The sequence below is a fragment of the Harpegnathos saltator genome, unplaced genomic scaffold, assembly GCF_003227715.2.
Source record: "Harpegnathos saltator strain DR-91 unplaced genomic scaffold, Hsal_v8.6 scaffold58, whole genome shotgun sequence".
Taxonomy (NCBI): Eukaryota; Metazoa; Arthropoda; class Insecta; order Hymenoptera; family Formicidae; genus Harpegnathos; species Harpegnathos saltator.
The window spans coordinates 96,839-123,808 of NW_020230404.1; the positions used below are offsets into that span (position 1 = coordinate 96,839).

The 26,970-nt window shown below is 43.1% G+C and overlaps 3 protein-coding genes across 4 annotated transcripts; all 3 read left to right on the top strand.

Annotated features, from left to right (window-relative positions):
* Positions 1-295: 295 nt before the first annotated feature.
* On the top strand, positions 296-10,447 carry Orco (odorant receptor co-receptor). Its single transcript, XM_011141465.3, has 9 exons — positions 296-675; positions 1,269-1,403; positions 1,720-2,103; positions 2,358-2,612; positions 3,645-3,898; positions 6,626-6,725; positions 6,892-6,996; positions 7,786-7,941; positions 8,134-10,447. Exons 2-9 carry the CDS (start codon positions 1,269-1,271, stop codon positions 8,182-8,184), a joined length of 1,440 nt encoding a protein of 479 aa, XP_011139767.1. The 5' UTR covers positions 296-675; the 3' UTR covers positions 8,185-10,447.
* Positions 10,448-13,037: 2,590 nt separating this feature from the next.
* LOC105183480 (ras-like protein family member 10B) lies at positions 13,038-21,957 on the top strand. Of its 2 annotated transcripts, none has more exons than XM_019841601.2 (5): positions 13,038-14,154; positions 17,584-17,744; positions 18,811-19,047; positions 19,687-19,890; positions 20,921-21,957. In XM_019841601.2, the coding sequence occupies exons 1-5, from the start codon at positions 14,085-14,087 to the stop codon at positions 21,044-21,046; spliced, it is 798 nt and encodes a 265-aa protein (XP_019697160.1). In that variant the 5' UTR covers positions 13,038-14,084; the 3' UTR covers positions 21,047-21,957. The 2 variants fall into 2 exon arrangements, with proteins under 2 accessions (XP_019697160.1, XP_025159629.1); XM_025303844.1 differs by having other exon boundaries at positions 17,605-17,744.
* Positions 21,958-22,159: 202 nt separating this feature from the next.
* LOC105183481 (citrate synthase-like) lies at positions 22,160-26,869 on the top strand. Its single transcript, XM_025303849.1, has 8 exons — positions 22,160-22,169; positions 23,711-23,982; positions 24,252-24,590; positions 25,447-25,652; positions 25,865-25,997; positions 26,112-26,306; positions 26,381-26,482; positions 26,666-26,869. The coding sequence occupies exons 1-8, from the start codon at positions 22,160-22,162 to the stop codon at positions 26,867-26,869; spliced, it is 1,461 nt and encodes a 486-aa protein (XP_025159634.1).
* Positions 26,870-26,970: the final 101 nt, after the last annotated feature.

Sequence of the window (26,970 nt, forward strand, 5' to 3'; positions counted from 1 at the left end):
ACCGGTAGCGTCGTAGCTGGCGCGCCGGTCGTTTCAGCAGTTGCTAACCCCGGCTCTAAGGCATCTTCGAACTTCAAGCTGTTTTCTTCGTCGAAACTTTCTTTACGTTGAAAACTGCCGCGGAGCACGGAGCGCAACGGCGCGGGCGGCGCGGCGGTCTGAATTATTGAGAAGACTATAGTCCCCTCGTCGTATGTACTCCGGCTCGGCGCAAGAATGGCAGTATGGCGTCGCGGAGGAACGTCGCTTGGTAGCGCGACGAAACGTCTGCGCCTGGTTACCGGGCCCCGATTGGTCCACGTTTGGTAGCTACCCCGTCGGAAGGGATTCCCCGCGGCGGGTGGTGGTGGCGGTCAGGTCATAGCCGGGGGTTGAAGAGAGCGTGAGAAGGGTACAGGCAGAAGCAGAGGGTACAAGTTACCTGCGCGGCCCAGGCTAGAACGGACGACCGACTCTTCACGACGGCGAAGGCGAGTCACAAAACAACGACTGATGGCAGGCCGGCTAGTCAGCTTGCTCTTCTTCGTTCTTCTCGTATACCTGGCACGATTGCTGCAGCGTAATCGCGAGGCGCTCAAGTCCTCCGCATCGACGACATCGTAAGTCCGCGCCGCTTAGCTGTCCGCGGTCGTCAGTTCTTCGAGCCCGTGATCTTGAACAACCGAAGCCGCCAAGGTAAGACTTTGCGCTAGTTACCACAAGGAATCGCTTGCCGCACGAAGCGGGGGAAGGGGGGGACGAGGGGATTAGGAAAGGACCACCCAAGAAACGTCCGGGAGTCTGAAAGACGCGTTTCAGACGTCCGTTCGGACGGCTTCGCATTGTCTAGAGTTTCCGAAGGACGTCTGAAACACTGTGGAGAGTCTCGCGGACGTTGCTGGGGGCTGGCAAGGGACAACGTTTCGATGGAATTATCCGAATGCTGCCGGGACTGAAATCTCATTACGGTGGGGTCGGGAGGGGACAGAACGATCTTAGACGCATTTCGTGCTATTTGTGACTCGTGATTGTCCGAATCGCCGAGACACACGCTCGATGCGGCAAGAGAAGCAGTCTCATGCTTCTGGAAACTTCATTGGCAGCATTTCATATACGCGTGGCCTTGTGACGGATGATCCGGGTCGCAATATGTGTTGTGCGCGAGATTAGCGGTGATTAGCGCGATCGTGCGTTTGCGGATTGAAAAGTCGCTCGAAAAGGAATCTCCAACGGCAATCCCGTATCGGCGATAACGATGACAAGCTGTTTCCGTTTTTCTCTTCCCGCAGATGATGAAGATGAAGCAGCAGGGCCTAGTGGCCGACCTCTTGCCCAATATAAGGGTCATGAAGTTCTTCGGCCACTTTGTATTCAATTATTACGATGATAATTCGTCCAAGTATTTGCATAAAATATTCTGCTGTGTAAGTAATTCAGCGTAGTTGAGCGTTCGCAATTTTTCCGTCGGCAATTTTACCTGACGGCAACGGATTCAATTCAATTCTAAATTTTCCTTACACGCAAATCAAAGCTGAAGAGGTTCGGGTTCTTTTGAACTTTCAGTTTAAATCTTAAAATTCTCGTACCTTCCCAATAATTGCTATCTCACCGCGAGCATTAAAATCTCTCAACGCTGTCCCACATCTGTTTTCTCAATCAATTCTACCGGCCTGTCTTAGTCTATCGGTCAAGGCAAGGTTCGCTGGTTCCTCGATGTACCGTGTGAACTGTTCTTCATAGGTAAATTTATTCCTGCTGCTACTGCAATTCGCTCTGTGCGCGGTGAACCTGATAATCGAGAGCGCCGACGTCGACGACCTCACGGCCAACACGATCACCCTCCTCTTCTTCACGCACAGCATCGTCAAGATCATTTACTTCGCCGTAAGGAGCAAGTACTTCTACAGAACGTGGGCGATATGGAACAATCCAAACTCCCATCCGCTCTTCGCCGAGAGCAACGCTCGATACCATGCGATCGCCTTGAAGAAGATGCGACTATTGCTTTTCTTGGTCGGCGCTACCACTGTGCTCAGCGCGATAGCTTGGACTGTGCTGACTTTCTTCGAGCACCCCATCAGGAAACTTGTAGACCCAGTAACGAATGAGACGACGATCATCGAGGTAATCGATCGACCAATTTACAGAATGAAAAATTGAGTAAACCTCCGAGAGGAGGTGAATATTCGTGAAGTCACTTTTGAAGAAAAATGTTCCCAGACGAATTTATTTACATCCTGATCGTTATTATTTGTAAAACCTTACAAGATATGCACGAAAGATTGATTTTGATGTTACAATTGAGGCACCTTCTCATTTGATGTCGAATTCGCAAGTTTTACTGTTAAACCATTGTCCTAAATTTGCCCTGAACCTAGTTGCCGCAACTGTTGCTCCGTTCCTACTATCCGTTCGACGCCAGCAAAGGGATAATGCATGTGATAGTCTTGATATACCAATTCTACTGGGTGCTCTTCATGCTTATCGACGCAAACTCCTTGGACGTACTCTTCTGCTCGTGGCTTCTGTTCGCTTGCGAGCAACTGCAACATCTCAAGCAGATCATGAAGCCCCTCATGGAGCTGAGCGCGACGTTAGACACAGTGGTCCCCAATAGTAGTGAACTCTTCAAGGTATGCTTTGAACTTCGACAACCCACGAACGTGCAGTGAGTAAGAAAAATATTTCCAAACTGCGAAATGGATTTACGCGGAAAAAAGGAGAATGTGTATCCAGGTATCTTTATTTGCACCGACGTATAATCCGGAAAAGATAATGCAAGTATTATTATTATAAAAACTCTGCAAATATTATTCTGTTCCTTGTGGTAATATGAATCACATCATCACTATCCGTAAGACTTGAATCAGTCAATTTTTTACGACTCTGATTTCAAATTATTTTAATAAGCTATAAAAAGCGATATTTTGGCCGCGGATGCTCACACATATTTAAATCCAAAATTTAAGCCCAAAACGCGTTTAAACGGAAATATCAGAAGAGACGAAGCTTACAAGTAAACCTCGAGGAACGTCAGACGCCGATTTGTTTCCAATTTTTTATAATTATATTTTATGTCAAAATATGAAGAAATCTGTTATCATTTTTAGCTTAAATTAATTTTTTCAATTTTTTCGAAATTTCTGAAGTTTTTTGTTTATTCTTTTTTGTTCATTTCTTGTTCATTTTTTACCAGATTTTGCCGTTAAAATGAGCTTGTTTGCTGGATAGTGAGTCGAAAGATTACCCAACGTCGAATGTAGCGTAAAACTGAACATTTTTTCAACAATGACGTCAGCCATATTAAATCCGCCATTTTGAATTTTACAAAATGGTTCTGATTCATAATCGGCGACGTGTGTGTGCGAAGTTTCAACAAATCAGATATATATATTTTTAAGAAATATTTTAAATATATATATATGTATATATATATATATATATATATATATATAAAATAGTGTACTTGTGCAAAACTTGAAAAATTTCTAAAAAAATTGAAAAAATTAATTTAAGCTAAAAATGATAACAGATTTCTTCATATTTTGACATAAAAAATAACTATAAAAAATTGGAAACAAATCGGCGTCTGACGTTCCCCGAGGTTTATTTGTTAGACCGAATCTTTTCCGTTCTTTTCACGGATATCTCTTTTGTGTGTGCAGGCTGGTAGCGCAGAGCATCTTCGCGAGTCGGAGAATCAACCGCCGCCACCCGTACCGCCCCAAGGCGACAGTATGCTGGATCTCGATCTTCGCAATATATACAGTAACCGGCAAGATTTCACGGCAACCTTCCGGCCGACAGCTGGCATGACTTTCAACGGTGGTGTAGGGCCCAACGGGTTAACGAAGAAGCAAGAGATGCTCGTGAGGAGCGCCATCAAATACTGGGTGGAAAGACACAAGCATATCGTCAGGTGAGTCCGTTGATTTAGTCGGGCCACAACGAGCACACGACGCTTGTCGGTCGCACACCTTGCTTTCTCCGCACGGAGGAGAACGCAAGATAAAGTGTCAAGACCACACGAGATAAAAGATTCAGTATCGAGCGTATCGTGATGAGAGACACACCGCGCAAATCGTCCCCGTGCTCCACTTACTCGCCGCAGAAGTATAATCAATTCATGCGCTCGTCCATTATGTTGAGCGACAGATCATTTCTTTAAGAGTTATCTGCATCTTGCGAGTGAACTAGTGACCCAGAATCTTCCACAACTTGCACGTCTCTCTTGGGCGTGCAAGTATTTAGTAGTATATAGCCTGCATCGCGTGCGCTTGTCGCGCTCGCTGCGCCGTCGATTACCGGAAAGCGCGTGTTAGCGGAATCTCGTCTATGCTTTCACAATATTTACCAATATCCGATATTGTTTTTCGATCAGCTGGCGAAGCGATTCGTGTCGGATGTGATCCGACACGCGGCATGAAGCATCGATGAAATGAGAAGAATTTCGCGATCTCGCGATGCGAGTCAAGGAAGAATCGAAGAGTAGAGACGAAAGCAATTTTTTTCAATCGACGGAAGTAATGTTTTTTTCTTTTTGTATCCAAGCGCGTAGAACGAAATGATCGTCACATATGCATGACTTATGATATTCTTATATTCTTATGATATTCTTGATGTTCGCACCGGTACTTTCGCGGAAGTCGACTCGGCGCGTTGAACGCCACAGAGGTTATTTCGGCGATTTATTTCAAAGTACTCGACTCATACTTTCAACTATTTTCCCACGTATTTTGGGATTTACACCAATCGTCCCCACAAATATCTCTGATCGAACGAGTACATCCGTAAAAACGCTCTCTCTCTCTCTGACGACGCGGCCTAACAGCGATTACATAATCCGTAATTAGTGTCCGTAGTCTTTTGCAAAATTGATCGAGTCGATATTTCGCTCATTAATGTGCGGAGTTTCGCCGACAAGAGGTGAAATCAAGCGAAAAACAAGCGTCTGAATGAACGGCGGATCTCACGTATTACTTCGGAATTCTCCAAATTCGGAGTTCTCCTACGGAGAACTCGCACCACCGCGATAACCGTTCGATTTGTCGGCGCTTGTAGTCAGCGACGGACAGGACCACCGTCTCGTGCTGCAGTTTCGTGCTGCAGTTTGAAAACAAAAAGAGAACACGTGTGTTTCCCTTCCTCAAATTTGAACGCGCACGAGCGCGTCGGGCGCGTCACGAGCGAGCGTTTTGCTCGTCGAGGGAAGGCGATCAGGGCGACGCGAGCGAGCGATCGCTCCTCCGAGAAAGAAGCCAAGAACGGCGCGATGCGAACGGATGCCGTTCCTGTAGGTTCGCCGGGGCGCCAGAGCTACTCGTCGGCTGGCACGGGATGCGTGTGTTCCCACGGTGGTGAAGTATTTATTCTAAGAAAGCGCGATATTGACCGCAACGGGGGTCGTGTCGTACGGTCTGCGCGATTCATGGGGACGTATATGTCGGTGAGCGTTCACGTGCGGCTCGTATGTGCTCGTATGTGCACACGTGGTTCACCTGCACGAGCGCGACGACAGATTTTCGTCGGCGGACCTTCGAGCCTTCGAGGCGTCGTGATTCGGCGTCGCTGCTCTCACGGCGCGCTTACGTGCATGTGAAAATCTTCACGATCTCTCCAGACAAATCCCGCCATTTAGTAGATTTACCGCGGAACTCGTGCTTATTCGGACTGTTACTACTTTGCTGTTGCTCTTCTGATAGCTCTTTTATGTGCTTTCAATGGTCCCGATAATTTTGAAAATTGACACAACTTTAACGAGCGCGTCGAATATGCGAGTCGGCGCGAGTTATTGAAAGACTTGCTTCCTGGTTTCGTATGCCGAGTCTACACGACGTTTTTGAAATTCAATGTTCTCCTTTTTCTCTTCGCTCGACCGCTCTTCACGATCAACAATCGTAAATGTTAATGAAGGAAAGTCGCACGTCTGTATCGGTGATGTATCGGTGTCAAATGCGACGTATCGTCGCGATATCTAAACAGCGATATGACTGCGCGAGTGTCATCAGCTCTCTCGCGGTATCGGAAGCAAAAGATATTGACCGCAACGGAGGTCATGTCCTATGGTTAAACTAAAAGTGGTCTCAGGGGACGAGGCTTCTGCGAACTAGCGACCTATGTAGCGGCATCGAATCCTCGATCCGGCATCCCCCGAGGATGCCGGATCGACGGAATAAAAAATTTCTGTCCGCCGGCAGAAACGATCGCGACTTGGCGCGACGGCGACGGCGACGACTTCAACGTGACGCGTTATAGACCGTGGCGTTTCCTTCAAGGCGTTTCGTCGTATCGATTATTCACTTAGAGGGACCGGCGTTAACTCGCACGATCGGTGAAACAAGATGCACGTAACGAATAGGATATACGTGGTGAAACGGAAACGTATATCCTGCTCGGCCGCAATTGTTCGGCTTGGTTTTAGCCGCTTGATTTAGTATGAAAATCAAACGTGACGTACGTCTATACGCGAAAGAAACGTGTATGAAATATATTCATAACTTTCATGTACCACCTGTCGACGGCTTTTAACGACGACCGAACGGAAGTCACCATCGACTGTTCGACGTCGTCGTCGCGGTAGTGATGACAGGCACCACCTGTCAATTTAGAACTTTAATAAGACTTTAATAACTATTATTCCGCATAGATTGGTCACCGCGGTCGGAGACGCGTATGGTTTCGCTCTTTTGCTGCACATGCTGACGACAACCATCACGTTGACGTTGCTCGCCTATCAAGCGACAAAGGTGAGCACGCGTTGTCAGTCATATTTTTTCTTCCAAGGTCTTCACCAAATATGACCGCTATCGATCGCATAAATTAATAAAACGATGTCAAGTCGGTAGGCTCGATGTGAACATATGAGGAATTAAGGTTTTATGCTAATATGTACGAGTCTCTTAAATGCTACAGGTGAACGGTGTAAACGTCTACGCGGCCTCCACTATCGGTTACATAATCTATACCTTTGGCCAGGTCTTTTTATTCTGCATATTTGGAAATCGTTTAATAGAGGAGGTACGTATGTGAGCTCGATTGTCCCATAAACACCCAAAAAAGAAGTAATTTCAGAGCAAACGGAATCTTCTAAATTTTAGAGGATTTACTCTTATATATGGCCTCAGGAGGAGGATTCCTCTAAAATTAAGAGGAAAATATTAAACAATTTATTCATAAAGTTAGAGGAATCATATGTTATATGTATAATGCAAATCTTATTAATTTTAATATAAATTTCCTCTTACACACAAATTATTTTATCTTTTCTTAAGAGGATCATTATTTATTCTTACTGGTTCTTACTTTATTCTTACTGATCATATTGGTCAATTTGAAAAAATTATTATAATGTATAACGAAAAGTAATACATATAGATGTACTTCTGGCTCCAATTCTACAATAAATAGCAAACAAATGAAATAAGATCATCATAACAAACAAATTTCCAATCACTTTAATTGCTTTATCGAAAGAGGAATCCTTTTTCTGTAAAAAGCTTCGCTTAGAAAATGAGATTATGAGAAAAATCACTTTACAAATAGAATACTTTTTTTTGGGTAAAGCCAATATTTTCTCTCTTTTGTACTCTTTTAAACGTACAACGGAACGGAAGTAAGAAGATGAATTTAACATTGCAATGAGAGATATATGTAATATCGTAGATAGATATGTCATAGTGAGAAAAAAGAATTTCTTTTTCATCTTGAAGAATATACCTCGTTGAATTTAGAGACTTAATTGTGAGATTCGTAGTGTTCGCACGATTCTCTAACGTTAAGCAATTAAAATCCACGTGTCCGTTTCAGAGCACGTCGGTGATGGAAGCAGCTTACTCTTGCCATTGGTACGATGGGTCGGAGGAAGCCAAGACGTTCGTACAAATCGTGTGTCAGCAGTGTCAAAAAGCGATGTCAATTTCGGGAGCGAAATTCTTCACAGTATCCTTGGATCTCTTCGCTTCGGTAAAATTCGCGTCTTCTTATTTTTCTCTTTAAAGCCATTAATCTCTTCCGTGTTATTAGAGAGAGAGAGAGAGAGAGAGAGAGAGAGAGAGAGAAATTCACAATATAAGAAATATTTATATAGTTTGTACACGTTTCGCGGAAACTTAGAATAATACGATTAAAACAATTATTTTTGTTTCAACTTTGTAGGTATTGGGAGCCGTGGTGACCTATTTCATGGTGCTGGTACAACTGAAGTGAACACGTGGCTCTGCGTGTTCCAAATGCAAGCGCAGCGATTCGTGTTGCACGCGATTGCGCAAGACTATATTTTGTAAAACGATTTTTACGAGGGACCAAACATTCGTGTTAAGAAGGTTTCCGCCGGATGTGTCCCGCTTCATCTTTATTGGCGCGTAGTAGTAATCTATTCGAACTTGCTGAGTGGAAAGTCACAAGAAATTATGCATTTTCAGACTAATGCTTCACGCAACAATGAGAAACGAATGGTTATTTTGACAAACTTAAACATGCGTCATCCTCGGACACGGAAATTTGTCTGATTTCTGCTTCAAACGCGGCGATTAACGTGGCGGAAAGATCGTTATTTTTATTATTGCCCGAATCTCAACTCGGAAGGAGAGAGTCGTAAGAATTGGAAAGTTCGCTTATTAACACTCGAAACAATTTTAACGAGTAACTCCGTAGTATGATTTTCCACTACATGCCTACCGTGCGCGTAGTATCAGTGAAAGGAAGAACGGTAACGTAAAAGCACCACAGTCGCGAATAATTTTCACGCAGACATTAATTTCACATAAGTCGCAATGCTTGGGGAAGATATACGCTAATGTTATTCACGTGGTGTATTGTGGCGGCTTATACCGATGGTCCACGTGTCGTATGATCGACAACGAGCCACGTAATAACGAATGAAGAATTAGTATCTCTGTTTACAGCATTGTTTAATAATTTCGCGTTAATGCATTCTTGAGATCATCGTGTTTACGACTTACGATTTGATTAAAACTCGAGACTCAAGAACTGTCAAGCCCAGATAAAGCAGCGCGTGTATATTAACATAATTAAACGCTCGAATGACGTGTAAATAAGGCGATTATATTTTTTGTAAGCTCGATAATGCTCTAAACTATAACGTTATTAAATTTCACAGTAGCACGCTTTAACATCGTATACGCAACGCTTCGCAATTTTCGTTGTTAGTCGTTTATTACGTAGGAAGTAAAATTACTACTAATTTTCATTAGAACTTCGCGCTCAAGATTGCGAAATTAGATCGCGAAAATTGTTAGATGCTGTTTTTATTTAGTCTTGCGGATTTTGCTGTTTCAAGCCGCAAACACTAATTAACTTCCCGAATTGACTTCTTTCTGTCTCTTGCAGCCTCTTATTATTAGTAGCGACAGTCTTAACCCTTCACGAGTTATCGTAGAAAATACGTTCCGCACGCAGTACAACGATTTATTGATCTCCGTATTTATTATGTCGCACTTAATCCTACGCGATGAGGATAGGCGCACACAATAACACGTGAAACGATCCCATTGACTTTGCTTCTTACCACACGTTTACTGGAGGGTTAAGTACAGGAATTCGTCGGTCAAATACGTAACAATTAAGAAAAGATACGTAGCGAGTCTATCGCGGGAGGAAAACAGAACTGTCTGTCGTCCTGTCGGTATAATGATGAGAGGAGAGATGAGACAAACGTCACGACGGAACGAATTTGATTCGTTGACGGTACGTCAATTATTATATGGTACAATTATGGGGAACAATATATATATATATATATATATACAACTTGGATCTACATACGATAAATAAGTATAGGATGTCCCATTACTGTCGCGACAATCACGAATGGTAGATTCGTAGTTCTGAGACATTTCCGTATCGAGACATTCGTCTGAAAATATCCCGAGAAATCTGCCGTGTCGCGCATGTGTCTCAACAATAGTGAAACAGCCTGTATAGAATAAGACATATATTTTCATTACACGTAAAATCATGTGGGTGGGCAATACGTATACCTAATGTACCTCGTTTTTTACATCTCTCGTAATATCTCTCGGTGTGTCTCTGGTGGTATTTAATTTTGTCACTTATATATAAAGTATCCAAGAAAACAGCGGATGTTCGCACGTGCATGGCTGCCCATTCTGCCCGTTATAGTCATAGATATTATTATAACTATTATCGACGCGGATATCGTATCACGAGGCGACGCGCGATGTTTCTCTCGGAACACGTTAGCGGAGTATACGTTAAACGAAAATACGTTGAACGTCGCCAAAGCGGACACGACGAGGTATGCCTGACGATATCGGTGGTCGATATCTACTTCGACTTTAATTGAACGTGTACAATTAACGTATATATGTATATTTATTACAATTTATCAAACTTAACCGATATAAAAGTCACAGTATTATCAAATAGTTTTTCTCTGTGTAAAGCTGTACTATATTTATTTAATAAAATCTTGATATATAAACGTTCATATGAAAGCCGCCAAAAGTGTCCAGAGGGAATTTTACGTAACTTTCTTCGTCACGCAACGTCAAATATTTCCCCAGCAGAAATCTATGTTTTCAGAGGCAACTCCTCGATATAACAAACTGTCGCGAGGACTCGTTACACGCGAACACGCTGTTCTGCGCCACATAGAAAATTATAGTTAAATTATAGAAGACGCGCCGAAGCGCGCGCGCATACACCGCAATCGCGAAATCAATTTATTTCGCGTTGCAAAAGTTGGCTCCTTGCGAAATCCACTGAATTACCAGCGCCGGGACCGAGCGTTTCTTCTTACCCGACACGATCGTTGCTTTCGGGGAATACTCTACTCTCTTCCGACATGTAGAAAGTAACTGGTATTTCGTAAAAATCCGATTTACGAAGCGACGGGGCGGCAATAGCGCGAGGAAATGAGGAGTCGGAGGGAACGCATGCGTAAGTCGGCGCGAATGGGGTCACGTGAATAAAATAGGATCATGTCCTGTCGCTTTCACCTAGTTGATGGGAACTCCTTGAAAGAAGGCGAACATGAAAAATCAAACTCCTACGTTCACACGACCGCGCCTCTGTGTGTGTGTGTGTGTGTGTGTGTGTGTGTGTGTGTGCGCGCGTACCTGCTTGCCTCTCGATATTAATAAAATTCCGTCGCAAAATAGACAAATATCGGATATGCAAAATAAGACGACAAACGGCGCACTCGCGACTGCGCTCTCTCTCTCTCTCTCTCTCTCTCTCTCTCTCTCTCTCTCTCTCTCTCTCTCTCTCTCTCTCTCTCTATACTTCTCATCCATGTTAGTACCGATATTATGAGCATCATCGACAAAGTTACGTAGGCGTACTCGTCGGCCGAAACGACGGCCGTCCTTTCCATCGGGCGCTCGCAAAAGGGAGGGAAGAACGAGGAGTTGAGCGAGGCGTCAGTGAGAAATTGGCGCGGCCGGTTCTCTCGACGAAGGTCCGACTAGCACGCAGGCGCAAGTCGAGCGCCGAGGGGTAGTTTCGATCGTCCGGGGGTGACCGTGCTGCCTGAGACGTCTCTGCCTCGTGCAGCTCTCGCGATGCTGCCTGTACCGAGGTCTCGCGTCGCTGTCGTGCTCTCGTGACCGAGGCCCGCGTGCCGGTTTTCCGCGAGAGAAACGAGACTTCCGCTCGCGCGCCCGGCCTTTCTCTCTCTCCCTATCTCCCGATCGGAAGCCAACGGTGTGCTCAACGTCCGGCAGGATTCCCGCTGGTCCACGGAGATGATACTGTGATCGCGCGGAGTACGTGGCGGAGAAAATGTACCGTGCGCAAATGCGGCGAGACCAATCGTCGCCGTCGCTCCATCCGGGGGCAGACTCGGAGGAGGCCGGCATCGGCCTCGCGAGATTTCACCGACGATCGTCAGTGACTGTCGCGTGAGTGATGATCGTTGTGTGCTCGGCGACTTACCCCTACGATCTTACCCTGCGACTTTACCCTATAGCAATACGAAGCAATACTGACGCGTCGCGCGACCGTAACTACTTTCACTCATCCTCGGCGTCATCCTCGGATATCTATATGTGTGTGTGTGTGTGTGTATGTGTATGTATGCAATGTCTGGAGAAAAACAATACAAGAGAAGCGCGTAGCAGTTGCCTGAGTCGCGTATGAGTAATCGTTTCGAGGATCACGAGTGCGACGAGTCGATCGGACGAGTAGTCAGGCCTGCGCAATAGCGGCTCCGGAGAGATCCCGAGATCGAAGGAGCAAGTTCCTCGTCGATCGCAATGTACACGAAATGTGATCGAGAATGATCTCGACTGATGTCTAAACTCGCCGAGGTCTGCTCTCGACCTTGTTGACGCGATCAACAGCGATCGCTGATTATCTTCACGCGATGACAATCGAACGGGTCGCAAAGTGCATCTTATCTCGAAAACTGAATTGAATTGGTGATTCCTGATTTGACGAGAGTTCGTTCACCTTTGCGTAGTATCGATATTCGTCTGGCATCGAGAGTTGTCACGTGTGACGTTGACTCGATCGTTCGGTGCTGTCGAGCGGCAAGAATCATGTACGTGAGATACAATGTGTTACGTAACTCTGATGCACCGAACTGTAAAGTAACGAGCCGCAATAGTAGGCGTCACTCGCGAACGTTGGAAATGAAGAGGACACTACGAGGAGACGGAATAGTATGTGTGCTCAAAGTTGCCCTTCAATCGGTAATAGACACCGGCGCCGAGGGAGACACCAGGAGTGAGAGTTGCGGAGAGAAGGAAGAGCTGCACAGGGAGAACGAGAGTATTCGAGTGATGAATAAAACGAGAAGAATCAAATTCGTCTGAATTGTGTATGAAGCTCATAACAACGAAATCGTGCCGAGGCTAAGGCCGCGGCGCGACTTGTGAAAATCTTTTTGCGAATCACCGATAACCATAGGTACAAAAACTGCGAGCGGCTGGAGGAGGCGAAGCCTCCCGCCGCATAAGCAATATCGTAAGTATCACTCGTAATTTCGTACATCATACATCTCGTTCATTACACCACACTCGCACACATAAGGAGAGAGAGAGAGAGAGAGAGAGAGAGAGAGAGAGAGAGAGAGAGAAAATAGCTTCTGTTATCGTTTGAGTATACGACGCGCATGCGATTTTGCTGCGAGACCTTTTCTTCGCGAGATTAATAAAACAAGTTTTCCCATAAAAAGGACGCTTCGCTCGCGTTTGTTTCTCGCAACTCGAAAGTTTAATTGCATCAATGCGCGTCCTCGCGTGCGAAAACATCGATTACTCGATCATGTACATGCATCTCGTCATGAGCTAAAATTAATTAAAAGCTCTGTTAAAGCCTCGCTCTAAAAGCTCGCGCGCGCGCACGCGACCGTGCGCCGCTAAAACCTCCGCGTCGCGGTATCCTGTTAATGAAATAATACCGTCGGTGAAAGATACCTTTCGGGTTATAATGCAACAGCGTGTGTGTTTCCGTGCGAATTAAGTGTGATCCACTTAATGCGTCGACGCGATATGTCTACCGCGCTGTAACTCGACATATAATTTAACACGTTGCTTCGAGAGAGCCGAATTGAAATAGTTCGGAAACGATGGCTTGATAAACGCGACACGTGATCCCCGTGATCTCAACGCGCAATTTAACGCACGGTTCATACGTAAAAAAAATCCGACTGAAATATCGTAGAAAATCGATCAAATACTAGCGGCGCTTCGATATATTTCGCGACAAAGGAAAACTTTGTTTTACTTTGTTTCACTTTGTATTACTTGGGCAATCTATCAGCTCGAAGCGCGCTCCACATGGCGGCGCTGAAACAATCTGCGCAATGTCGTAATTATAATCGAGTCGCACAAGGCGGAACACGTTTCGCCCGATGCAATTCGATCGAGCCACGATCGAAAGGGGATGAAATTCTTCAAACGCTGTATCCGATAATAATCGGCCATCCGACGCTCGTCGTATATATATATGGTCGTTGATCCCCGGTTATAAGGGACAGTATTCCGGAGTTTCTCGCCAGTCGATCGGCGAACTTCGACCGCGAAGGGTGTCAGAGCGAAGCGATAGATGCGCGATGCGAGGAGTGCGGCGGAGTTGGTGATCCGTCGCGATTGAGGGATTTCCGTTTGCAATTAAATTCCATGGATCGTCCGGCGAAAGACGACGACGCATCGTCCAGGTCGATTTTACACGCGAATAAACGGCTGCTGGGTAAACGAGATTCACTTGTCCGTGCACGAGACGTTCCGACATAAGTTCGCTGTCACTGTAGAAGCATGTAAGATGTTTTTGATTTTCGTTAGTCGTGATTTATTATTTACGCGAATACGACTCGCGTACGGAGCTGAATAAATTTCGCCGCCGCCGCTGAGGCGGCAACAATTCGCATTCGTTTTATCCAACTTCGGCTGTCTTATTCCGCGAGACACCTTTCTAATAGTTTCGATATAATTAATCACTGCTCGTTCATTAGGCTCCATTCATTTAGCGACATAAGGCGCGCTGCATTATACAAGCGCACTCGATTCTTCTTTAATTCCGGCACGCTTGGACTTTAATTATTCGATCATGAATTGCGAATAGAGTCTTGTCATGAAACGCGCCCGTCGCACGATGTCCTCGTTGATAACGACGACATCAAGTGAAGTATTATTTCCAAATCGACGGAATTGGATGAAATCTCGCTTAATTTACGGAGAAAAAATATTTGGTCGAATGAAACAATTTTTTTTCGGGGAATATGAACGAAGTAGAAATTCCGCTTGAAATTATCAGAATTTAGTCTAAATTATCCAAATTTCTGGTTAATTTTGAATGGAAATCTTCACGGTATATTTTTCCAGAAAATTAATTCATCCAATCAAACATTTTTCGTCGTGTTGTTTATATTAGGTGCGCAACTAAGTTTTACACATGGATGGCGTTAACGACACATATAGTCGACATACATGTCTGAAGTTGTGTTTTTTTATAGCTTGGACTTCTGTTAACAATAACCAGTCGTAATACCAACACATATCGCAACGCAAAAATATTTTTTCTAACAACGAAGATGTCGAGTTTTGTGCCAAATAAACAGCATTTGCGGGAAACTTTGCTTTTCTGCTTTAACTTGAAAAAAAAGTGCAGCTGAAGCACATCGTTTGCTTGAAGAGGCTTACGGCGAACATGCACCATCGAAAACTACCTGTGAAGATTGGTTTAAAAGTGGCTTCAGAAATGGCGATTTCGACACTGAGGACAAGGAGCGCTCCGGAAGACCAAAAACAATTGAGGACGCCGATCTGCAAGTGTTATTGGATGAAGATGATACGCAAACACAAAATCAACTTGCGGAGGCATTAAACATGACTCGCCAAGGTATTTCCGAACGTTTACATGCCATGGGAAAAATTCAAAAGGAAGGAAAATGGGTGCCGCATGAGTTGACTGAGAGACAGATGGAAAATCGAAGAGCCACTTCCGAAATTTTGCTTTTGCGGCATGAAAGAAAGAGTTTCCTGCATCGAATTGTTACTGGCGATGAGAAGTGGATATATTTCGAGAATCCCAAATGCAAAAAATCGTGGCTTTCACCTGGCGAAGCATCAACATCGACGGCACGGCCAAATCGCTTCGGAAAGAAGACAATGCTCTGCGTTTGGTGGGACCAGAAGGGAATCGTGTACTATGAGCTGCTGAAAAGAAGCCGGGCGAAACTGTCGATGGGCATCGCTACCGACAACAACTGATCAATTTGAACCATGCATTGTTCGAAAAACGGCCAGAATGGGACACGAGACACGAACGAGTGATATTGCAGCACGACAATGCTCCGTGCCATCGCACTTCCATCGTCCAGGACACCATCAAAACGCTGAAATAGGATCTGCTACCGTACCCGCCGTATTCGTCAGACCTGGCCCCTTCCGATTATCATTTGTTCCGGTCGATGACACATGGCTTGGCTGGGCAACACTTGGCCAATTTCGAAGAAATGCAAAATTGGTTGGATGAATGGTTTCGGTCCAAAGACGCGTCGTTTTATCGTCGCGGTATTCATATATTGCCAGAGAGATGGCAAAAATGTGTAGCTAGCGAGGGACGATACTTTGAATAAACTATTTTTTGTATTTCTCTTGAAATTTTCCATTTTTCATTGATAAAAAAACCCGGAAACTTAGTTGCGCACCTAGTAACTACACATCGTCTTGCTGTGAGTACTACCGATTATTCTAAATTAATTTCTAAATTAATTCATGATGGAATTTCGACAAAATACCATGTCTATTAACGTGAATCTCGCGCTTTATATTTTATTAAAATATTCACCGACGTCTTGATGCAAATCTTACAAATTAATTTTTCCGGCAAATCGCGTATCATCACGTGAATCACAAATTATTCCATTCTTAGAAGACACATTTCCTCAATTAATATTGCAATTTATATTTTATATTTTAATTGTCATTTATACAGAGTTGATATATGTATATATAATTAATACAATTTTTTGAAAGAAACAAATTGTGAAAATGGCAAAAGCGACGTTTCGTTTTAAGAATTATAAAGTATCTGCGCGAATACGAAAACGAAAACATGCTATATTTATGTTGAATGATAGCAGACAGGATATTGTGATTTATAGGTAACGGGGATCACGCTCGAAAATATTAGTTCGATTTATGAATAATATATTTTTACGGCGAAGGTCGATCGTAACTGCGAAGTGTCGTAATGTAGACGAAACGAATGTCCCAAAAACTTTTCCATGAAAATCTCGCGGAATGGCTCTTACACTCGATGAGATGACATTTCGCGTTCAAACGTAACGAAGAAATGTACCTCCAACGGGACACGCGCTTTGTGTTTAAGTTTGCTTCACGCACTCTCGACTGCTAGTAAACTTAATCAAAGAGAGATACCCAGAGACTAAAGATAAATCACGTAAATGTGTTTGTGCGTACGTGTGTGTGTATATGTGTACGTTTGTGTGTAAAATGTGCATCGACGCCTGAAATTTCATCCGCCTCGTTTGTTTCCAATTTGTTCGAATTCTCGTATAATGTCCGGTTAATTAATTAATCCGTTCCATCTCGCGTCGGCGAAGTTATTATATTTGAAGATTAAATTCCCGCGAACGCGAAAGAAAAAAAGAGAACATTTCGACGTTTTCACTTTGTTTCACGTGTACGATTAAATCGAAACATTTAAAGTAATTTTGATTGCTTTCACACGGATGTATGTTCTCGATTGTTCGGTTGAGTAAACGCGCAAAAACGCACTCTACCTCCGATATATTCCAGTTGAAACAAAAGTTTCAAATTCGCATCGATGAGTTCCGTTTGAAATTTTATCTCGTGCATCCTACCCGCCCTGGCAAATCATGCAGAACCGAATATATCTTTGACATTTCATTAAGGTTACATAATTCGTGTGCGCATCTCTGTATATCCGCAGGATTGTTTAATTTATATAGATTTATCCCGGCGATGAGTTGTGTTATCTGAATTACGCGGCTCTTATACGGCGCACTACCGGCTGCAAAGACGCGGCATAAAATTCCGCGATGTGTCTGCACAGTGAGCAACAAGTTTTCACTATGTCACGCGTTACACATTATCGCGCGTCGTTGCACAATTCCCGCTGATCTTGCTGCAGAGCTGGACCTCGATTATTTAGAAAGGAGAGGCGGAAACACAATAACCTACGAGGGCGCCGAAGGTGGATCGAAAGAGGAGGACAGTCCCGCGGACACATTAGATCGTGTTAAAGTCGTCTTCCTGGGTGCACCCGGCGTGGGAAAAACCAGCATAATTCGAGTAAGATCGTTTATCTATCGACATTATTACATTATTTCTCCTTTTAATCAATTTTTAGAATATTAAACACACTTATTAAACACCATTAGAATGTTAAAAAATGTACATGTGGTTTTTTTTTATATTTGACAGCCCTCTCTCTTTCTTTCTTTCTTTCTCTCGCATTTTAATGCACCTCAATTAAAAAAAAATACACATCTGATTTTATTTATATTTGACAACCCTCTCTCTTTCTCTCAGTCGTATTTTAATGCACATCAATTTTTAAAAAATGTACATCTGATTTTTTTTATATTTGACAACCCTTCCTCTCTCTCTCTCTCTCTCTCTTTCTCTCGCATTTTAATGCACCTAAATTTTAAAAAAATGTACGAGTATATCTGATCTTTTTTATATTTGACAAACCTCTCTCTCTCTCTCTCTCTCTCTCCCCCTCTCTCTCTCTCTCCCTCTCTCTCTCTCTCTCCCTCTCTCTCTCTCTCTCTCTCTCTCTCTCTCTCTCTCTCCTTCTTTCTCTCTCTCGCATTTTAATGCACTCCAATTACAAACTAGGCATCTTGATATGCCAAAATGTTATGTTGCAAATATATTAAATCGTGTAAATCTAGAAACATCCTCAAGTTACATCACAAGTAGCGTGCACGAAAATGCAAATCGCACAACACGCACACATACCGACAAGGTGTCGGAATCTTCGTTTCAAAGCCAGGAAGAGGGAGCAAATCGTGAGCTCGGGCGCTCCGTTCATTTCCGACGGTAGTTTCCGCTCACTGACGCGCCAACCATCGACTCCCGAGGAAATTAAAAGGCATAATGAATATCTCAAGGAAGCTATTTCCGCGCCCGACTGAAATGCCAGATCAATTGTTTTCTCCTTTTCTCTCCCCTAATTGGGATTCTCGTTTTCGTTATTATCGTGATGGTCGACCCGGGCCTCCGCTAATGACTCCACTGCATTCGTCGTTACGTTCACAAGAGATAACGACTATGCGACGGAATTCATTCGTTTCGAACATCGGGAAGATTAACATGCCTGTCATGTGACGCCTGTCACTGGCGTTTCCAGCAATTCGTCTGGAGTGAGTTCTCCGAGGAATATCGACCGACCGAGAGGCGAGAGACGTTCTATCCGAGCGTGGTGCTGGCCGATCGATTGTACGAATTGAAGATCACCGATCTGCCGACAATTCCGTACTTCCCGGTCAGCTCGCATTTGGAATGGACGGACTTCCGTTACTACGGCTTGCGCAGCGCAACGGCATACGTGCTCGTATTTGATCTCAGCAATCAGGACACGTTTCAAGTATGTAGCCGTGATTTTACATTAAAATACGACAAGTTACGACGCCATCGGAAATCTTTGCGAACGTTGCCGGTCTTTCTTCTTTTTCCTTCTTTTTATTTTGCAAGCGGAGATTGTCAAGAAAGTTGTGGTTTCTAGCACGAAGTTGTATTGAAATTGCCGGCGAAAAAAAACTTGATTGCCTGAATGCATTCACCAAGCGACGATGACTGGACTTTCAGATACAACGTGCGCGCACACGCACACATACACATAACCTCGTCAAAGTCGACAAACGTGACACGAGTTGAGCTCACTAATTAAGAATAAATAAAACATGAGTGAAAAAATCGTTACGAAATAATGCACGAATAATACGGCGTAATAAGTAAATTAAAGACTGTCGAAGATGCCTAACAATCTGCTTGGCGGAATTAAAGCATCCTAGTCCATAAATTAAGAACTATATATTTATATGCGAAAAATGATTGACAGTTTCGAAGTAACGTTACTTTATAGTTACATAAATCGAGATATCTTAGAGAGTCTGCGACTCTCGAAATACCTGTTAACAAACTCACGGTCTCCAATTAACATTTACACGGTCGCCAATGCCGTATCCCTTCTCTCGTTTCGGACCGATGTGTTACTTTTTTCCAGCACATTAGGACGTTACGAGATCAGATTTACGAGGCGCGCGACATGAGAGGCGTGCCGCTGCTGGTCGTCGGCAATAAGCAGGACGAACTGTCGCAAGCTGTCGCTTCCGGGACCAGGTACCGGGACATCGTGAACCTCGTTCGGAAGCACTGGAGGTGCAGCTACGTCGAGTGCAGTGCCAGATTTAACTGTCGCGTTGTACAGGTACGTGTCGTTCTGCACGCTATTCTAGCATTTAAAATATGAAAGAGAAAAAGGAAGAGACAGTACACCCAAAAAAAGTATTCTATTTGTAAAGTGATTTTTCCCATAGTTTCATATTCTGAGCGGAGCTCCTTTTGCAGAAAAAGGATTCCTCTTTCCATAAAGCGATTCCATAAAGCGAAAGAGAACCATTGACCTAAAATTTATTAGATCTTATTCTGTTTTCCTCCTATTTCAAGAGAATTTCTTCTTAATTATATCAATTAATTTCCCTTTTACATGAAGAGGAATATGTTGATTTGAATGTCGGCTTCTTTTATTCAGTCATGCTCTACTTCCAGGCATGGAGGAAAAAATAACCATACGCTCATGGGTCATAATATTTGGAATGCTTTTTAAAAAAGATATGTGCATTGCTGTAATATATAACGAAGATAATTTACGCATATTTGGTACAATACAGTTTGTAATCTATTGCAAGAAATTGAATAATATATTCTTTCTTTTAACTATGTTTCATACAATTGGTTATGACGAACATCTTTGTAGTCCATGAAGTCCATAGCAAAACTGATTGGAAATTTGTTGGTTATGATGATGTTATTTCATTCGTGCCTACTTATTGTAGAACTGGAGTCAGAAGTACATCTATATATATTACTTTTTTCTATACATTATAATGTTTTTAAATTAATTAAGTATAACCAGTAAGAATAAAGTACAGTAAGGATAAATAATAATCCTCTTAAGAAAAGATTAAATAATCTGTTTATAAGAGGAAATTTATATTATAAAATCAATAAAATTTGCATCATACATATAACATATAATCCCTCTAACTTTAAAAATAATGTGTTTATAATATTTTCTTTTTAATCTTAGAAAAATCCTCTTGAGGCCATATATAAGAATAAAATCCTCTAAAATTTAGATGATTCCGCTTGTTTCGAAATTACTTTTTTTGGGTGTATGAGGAGTACCAGGGTTTTCTCTCTCGAACGTCTAATAGCCGCCTCTCGACACTCCACAGGTATTCCGGGAACTAATGAAGAGCATTCAGGCGATAGAGGGTAGGCCAGCTTCGCCGTCGCTCGCCCCTTCGCAACCGATGCGATCTCACCCGCACGACACCAGCGAGAAGTGCATTCTTCTCTGACATAGAGATTAAGAAACTTTCATGTTCTCGACATGAGATTGCGAGGACACGAGGTAGAGCGAAGATCTCGCGCGATCGTGAGCAGTCGCGATCGCGACCGATGACAGTCGTTATCAATTGACGGCGCAAGTCGACGCTATCCGCGGTATCGTTCGGTCCGGGCCAATGAAGTCAGAATGATGAAAATCTCGACGTTCGCATCGCGTTCGTTACTCATCGGTCGACATGAGCGATCGAGAACGAGAGAGACCGCGCGAAGATGACGAGATTTTTCCTCAAAGCCATGTGTGTCATCGCATGATGCACGAGTGAGGACAGGTGGATATAATTTCGGAATAAGCGACAATAATAATCGAAATTTCCTACGTGAATCTATTTCGCTGCGCAAAATGCGGTAGCGGCTCTGCGAACTTGAGTATATCGGAAATCTCACGGCAGTCCGGTGCATAGAAGGGAAAGAAAAAATCACTCGCTAAAATCTCTATGCTTCAACGCCTCGAAAGACTCGCTTTTTTCCGCGACAACAAATTTCTGTGTTTGTCCTTTGTTCTTCTGGCATGTAATGTTGCGCGATTGTGATATACACACCGAAGCAAATCACAGAGCATCAAGAGATGCAATTTTAACCGCTGTAGGCAGAAATCATTTTCATGTCTTATCAGAATCAACTACCGATCTCAACGCACCTCATAATTTCAGCATCGCAAGACCTTGTGCCAAAATTAAGATTAACGGTCGACATGGTCGAAACACAGTTCAGGAGGCGGATTATCGATATAAAAAATAACAAAATTACGATACCAAGCAAAACGGGAAGAGTCGGAAAGGCGAAAGTATAGCTCAGAATTCTTTCCAGCTCAATCTTCTCGCACTGCATTCGGCCTAATAAAATTGACACTGTAAAAGGGAGAGAGAGAGGAAGGGAGAGAGAGAAAGAGAGAGAGAGAGAGAGAGAGAAAGCGAGCGAGCGAGAAGAAAGAGGACGAAGCAATAGTACATACATATATATATATATATATATAAATATATTTTATTATATTGTTAAGAGTTAACCCGAAAATTAAACGTTAAATAGTTAATCAACATGCGACATGAACGTTAATGCATTGCGAGATGTTATCACGTACGTATACACCATAGATTATACCGGGCATATACCGTGTGTGTACTAGCGTTGTTACCGTTTGTATGTATTCTAAGACGAATACAATATATGCATACGTAATATTTCTATCTTAGATTCCGCGACAGAGGAAAAACACGACTTAGAATTCGTTACGAGGTGTCCTTATGGCGCACAATTAGTTCCATTGCAACGTGCCATTATCGCGTGCGTAAAGTTATCACACACGTTAGCGATAGAATGTTATTGTTACCACATACATACACACACATATACAGAAATATTATTATTTGTTACGCGCGTTCATGTCCTCAAATAAGCTGAAGAATTATACGACTCAGTCAATGTGTGTGACGTCAGTCATAAGTACGTAAACGCTCAACCTCAAGTCGCGCGTATACGCGAATAAAAATTGAAACAGGAAGAACGTTTTGTAATACGCAAATATGTGTTCGTCAGGTGTTTCTTGTTGGAACGAGTATTGTAGACGACGGAATATCGATGACTCGGCACGGGAGTTACCATTGAAAAGGGAAAAAGGGGAAAAAAGAAAGGAACTGCATTTAAGAACAACTGCGTTTAAGAACAACGAAGCACCATCGAGCAGCTGGAAGATGACGATTCTTCCTCGAGTTGGAACTCTCCGAATCGAGCGGCGTCGGTGTGTGACATGTAATACAAACAATACAAAATAGTAGAAAAGTTGTATGAAGTGCGACATCATACGTACAACCTCCAAAAACGATATGTGATCTCTTATTTTGTATGCACATGCACGACCGCAATAAAAACTGACGATACATCGAGCCTGTTTAAGTCCTCTTCTCTACGTGCAATCTAAACGTGCAATTTTCATCTAGAATCGAATATTTTTACACGTGGAAAAATGATTAACTTAACACTAAACAAATCAAATTTTGGTCGAAAGAAATCAAATCTCCGATTTTTGTAAGGAAGATCGCTTCTAAGATCGTTAATATTCTCGCAGACCTTCGTCGTTTATAAGTCGAATAGGAAAACGTCGCTTGAAGTACGAAACCAAAAAAAAAAAAGAAAGAAAAAAGAAAAAGAAATATCAAAGTCGAAAACGCTCGTTTTCCCTCGATATTGCAAACGTCAAGATGCGGCCCGAAGAAACGTGAAAATTTCCCGTTCAATTTCACCCGCTGGATCTCAAAGGAGAATCTGTTACTACCTCGCTGCCTCGTGACACTTTTCACGCTTCCCATGTTACGAGGCACGTTATATCGTGAAAATAGCCGTTATTGCGAAAGATGTTTCACCTGTCGAGAGGAGTCCGGTGTCAAAGAGTTCAGCTAACCACTCTGCGTGACGGGAAGATAAATTGCATCACGCGCGGCGATGGAAAGGCTAACTTCGGAGCGGGAGAACGGCGCGTACTGACGGTTGGAATTGATTTATCGAAATACGAGGCCGCGAATTCGCGCGCGGGAAAACTCAGCGGTTCGCGGCGCCCGCGAGCGTAACCGCCGTCTCTCCGCGGCACGGCTCCGCTTCGTTCGCGTGAAAGACTGTTGTAGTACTCAAGATAAATGCGTCTCTAACGCAGTACGATGAGCGTCAAGTTCGTGGCCCCAAGATAAGCAGAACGAGAGGAGAGCCCAGCACGAGCGATAACCTGAAGGAAGCTCTCAGCGAGAAGATTCCTTTGTATCACGATCTTCTGAGAAATTTTCGACGTCACCACGGTCCCAATATTATCAGTCACATCACGGTCAACGACCTGTATGGCGGATTAAACGGCGTTGAAACTATCGTCAGGGAAACCTCGGAGATGGACCCCGAGCGCGGTGTAATAATCGCGGATTGCGCTTTGAAATTATCGTCGCGACTATGTCCCGTGGCAACGATGATTTCGCGGAATTCAGCTGCGTTTTGCATTTACTTTTCAATGACGTACCTTCGCATTTTCTTAGTTTCTTCAAGTTTCAAGCCGCGTGATAGGCGTTCGCAACACTGAGTCTCAGCAAAGACTCGTTCCAAATTGCAAAATTCCTTCAAATACGACTCTCGAAGAAATACCGCGAAATGTTCCATCGTCAAATCCTGTGAATCCGACAGATCGTATATCGTGGTTTGACTATATCGGAAGTGATGACGCTGTTGCCTCGTCGAGGAGGCTCGCCGAGTGCGGAAGCTGTCTTCTGGCTGCTCCTGACCGGTGATGTTCCGACGCATCGGCAGACGGCTTCGCTGATCGCCGATTGGACGTCGCGACGTGAAAAACATGCCGAGTGGTGGTCAGGACTACGAGGTGAAACGGTACTTTCCGTATTGCGTTCTCTGCCCGAGACAATTACACCCTTAGGCAAGTTGTCGGTCGCACTCACGATCTTCAACGTCAGCAAATGTGCGAAGGAGGCCAAGAGACACGGCGTTATGCCGTACACTTATTGGGAGGTAACTAAAATATGCTTGGATGGCACATAGACCCGAATAATCGCGCGAAAACTCGTATGGCATTGTTTCTCGAGATTTATAAGACGTTCGGGTCAAGACGCAATGTGAGGAAACTGTTGATTTAAAAAATAGAAGACCCAACTACGACGATTAAAAGCAAGTAATGAGGTAGTAGAAGCGATATCAGGGCGCTATTGTAACAATATATTCTTGAGACCAAATAGAGTCCAGTATCACTTTTTCTTCCGACAAATAGTTAACAAGATATCGTAAGTTAAATATTGAAAAAAATTATAAAGTTTTCTTTAAATATCTTAAAAAATATTAGGCAAATAAAAAAATGTTTCAGACAAAAGTTGTTTAAATTAATTGGTAGAAAAAGATGATATAATAGAAAGTTGGGATTTCTATTTAAGAAAATTAATGATCGGTGAATATCTCGAAAGTGGCGCCATCTGTAAACAAAATGCTATCACTGTTTTATGCCTCCCTCTAAACCAAACAAACAACTTTTGTTGAAACAATTTTTTTGTATCTTTAATTTTCTAAAAAATAATTAAGCGTATCCACTTAAATCAGGCATACTGTATATAAAATTGTGTGTGTGTGTGTGTATGTGTGTGTGTGTGTGTGTGTGTATGTGTGTGTGTGTGTGTGTAATTCAAGTAACAAAATTTATATAGAGATATTAAAATCTTTGGTTCGAGAAATATTGCATTTCTCTTAATATGCTACTCTAAAATTAAATTGCCAGAACAAATCAAAACATGTTATTTGTATAAAACTCTTATTTTTATGGAAGAATATGATTATCTGATAGTGTCAATTAACGCATCATCTATTATTTGGTTTCGAGTATACATATGAAGACAGTATGGAGTTCCTAGCGATGTTACCGGCGATTATAGGTCTGATTGCGAAAGGGCAGGTATCAACAAACGTAAGCAGCGACAGTGATTGGATGCAATTCCTATTGGAATGTTTGTCCAACGTGATAGAAAACTTGGACAGTCGGAAATCGTCAGTCGCTGATTTTCTACGACTGTACGTCACTTTAAACGCGTAAGTTCAGCTCCGAATTGGCGATCGTTTGGATGTTATAAATTTCTGATATACATTTAAAAATATAAAGTTAATTATTTACGTGAAATATATTTAAAAGAGAAATTATACGGAACAATGATCAATTAAAGGTGTTAATCTTTCAAGTAGTAATCGCGATATCGTTCAAATAAAAGATAAAGCAAAGAATAAAAATCGAAAAATTTTGTCAGCGATGATGATGGCGGAACTCCCGCTGCGCATATTACGCACATTTTGGGATCAACCGATCTCAATATAAACGAGGTGTTAGCGAGCAGCGCTTTGGCATACACTGATGAGCCTGCGACCGGCACGATGCTACAGGTCGACATTAAAAATCTTTAGAAATAAAGAAAGAATAATAGAGTAAATAGAAAAATAAATAGAGAGTATAAATAGAGAATACTTTTCCAATATTGTCTCCATTGCAAATTACAGTGGGAGGAATTGCAAACGAAGATTCGAAGCACTCTCGGCCAAGCGTGGACGGAGCATTCTTTGATAGACCGCGTGCTGCATGTATATGACAAGGACAAATTGATAGGACACAAAGAAGCGAAACGTTGCGATCCGCGTTACACGGCTCTGTCAAATTATGCCAAGCAATATTTGCCGAATAATTCCGAGATAAAGGTACATTTGCGCACACGATCGGGAAAACATCGACCTCTCCTAGACTCGAAGTAATAAAATCGAAACCTTGGTAGTTTTCGCAGGATATCACGCAAATACTGAGATCGACGATGAAAAGATCAAACGGAAAAGACATTTGCCCGGAACAAAGTGCCATAGCCGCGCCTATTTTCCACGTACGTTTAACGTTTCAACATATTCAATATTTTCTCAGCGAACTCGGCGGAAATTAAGTCACCGAAGCGCAAGATTTTTCGTTCGCCGCGAGAGGTCGATCGTAGATCAGACGCGTGTGTTTTCTCGGATGAATCTTTATTCTAATAGATTGCTCGAAATACATCATGACGACTCACCTTCAGTCCTTAGGATTGAAAGACATGAGGTTCAATCAGACGATACTTTACATGGCGCGGACTTTGGGAGCAATTGCCTCGATCATCTGGTCAAAAGCTGTAAACACGCCCGTCGAATATCCGGTATCCAAATGCACTCATAGCTACATAGAAAAGATCCAAGATGACGGAAAGAGGAAACGTAAAGGCAGAACGCACTCGCGAAAGTAACCCTTCAACTTACCGATCCTCCGTTGCTTGTTTCGGCGATTTTAATGTTGTTTTACGCTCGAGTGTTATCCCGCTATTTCGCATCTGTAATATTCAATTGT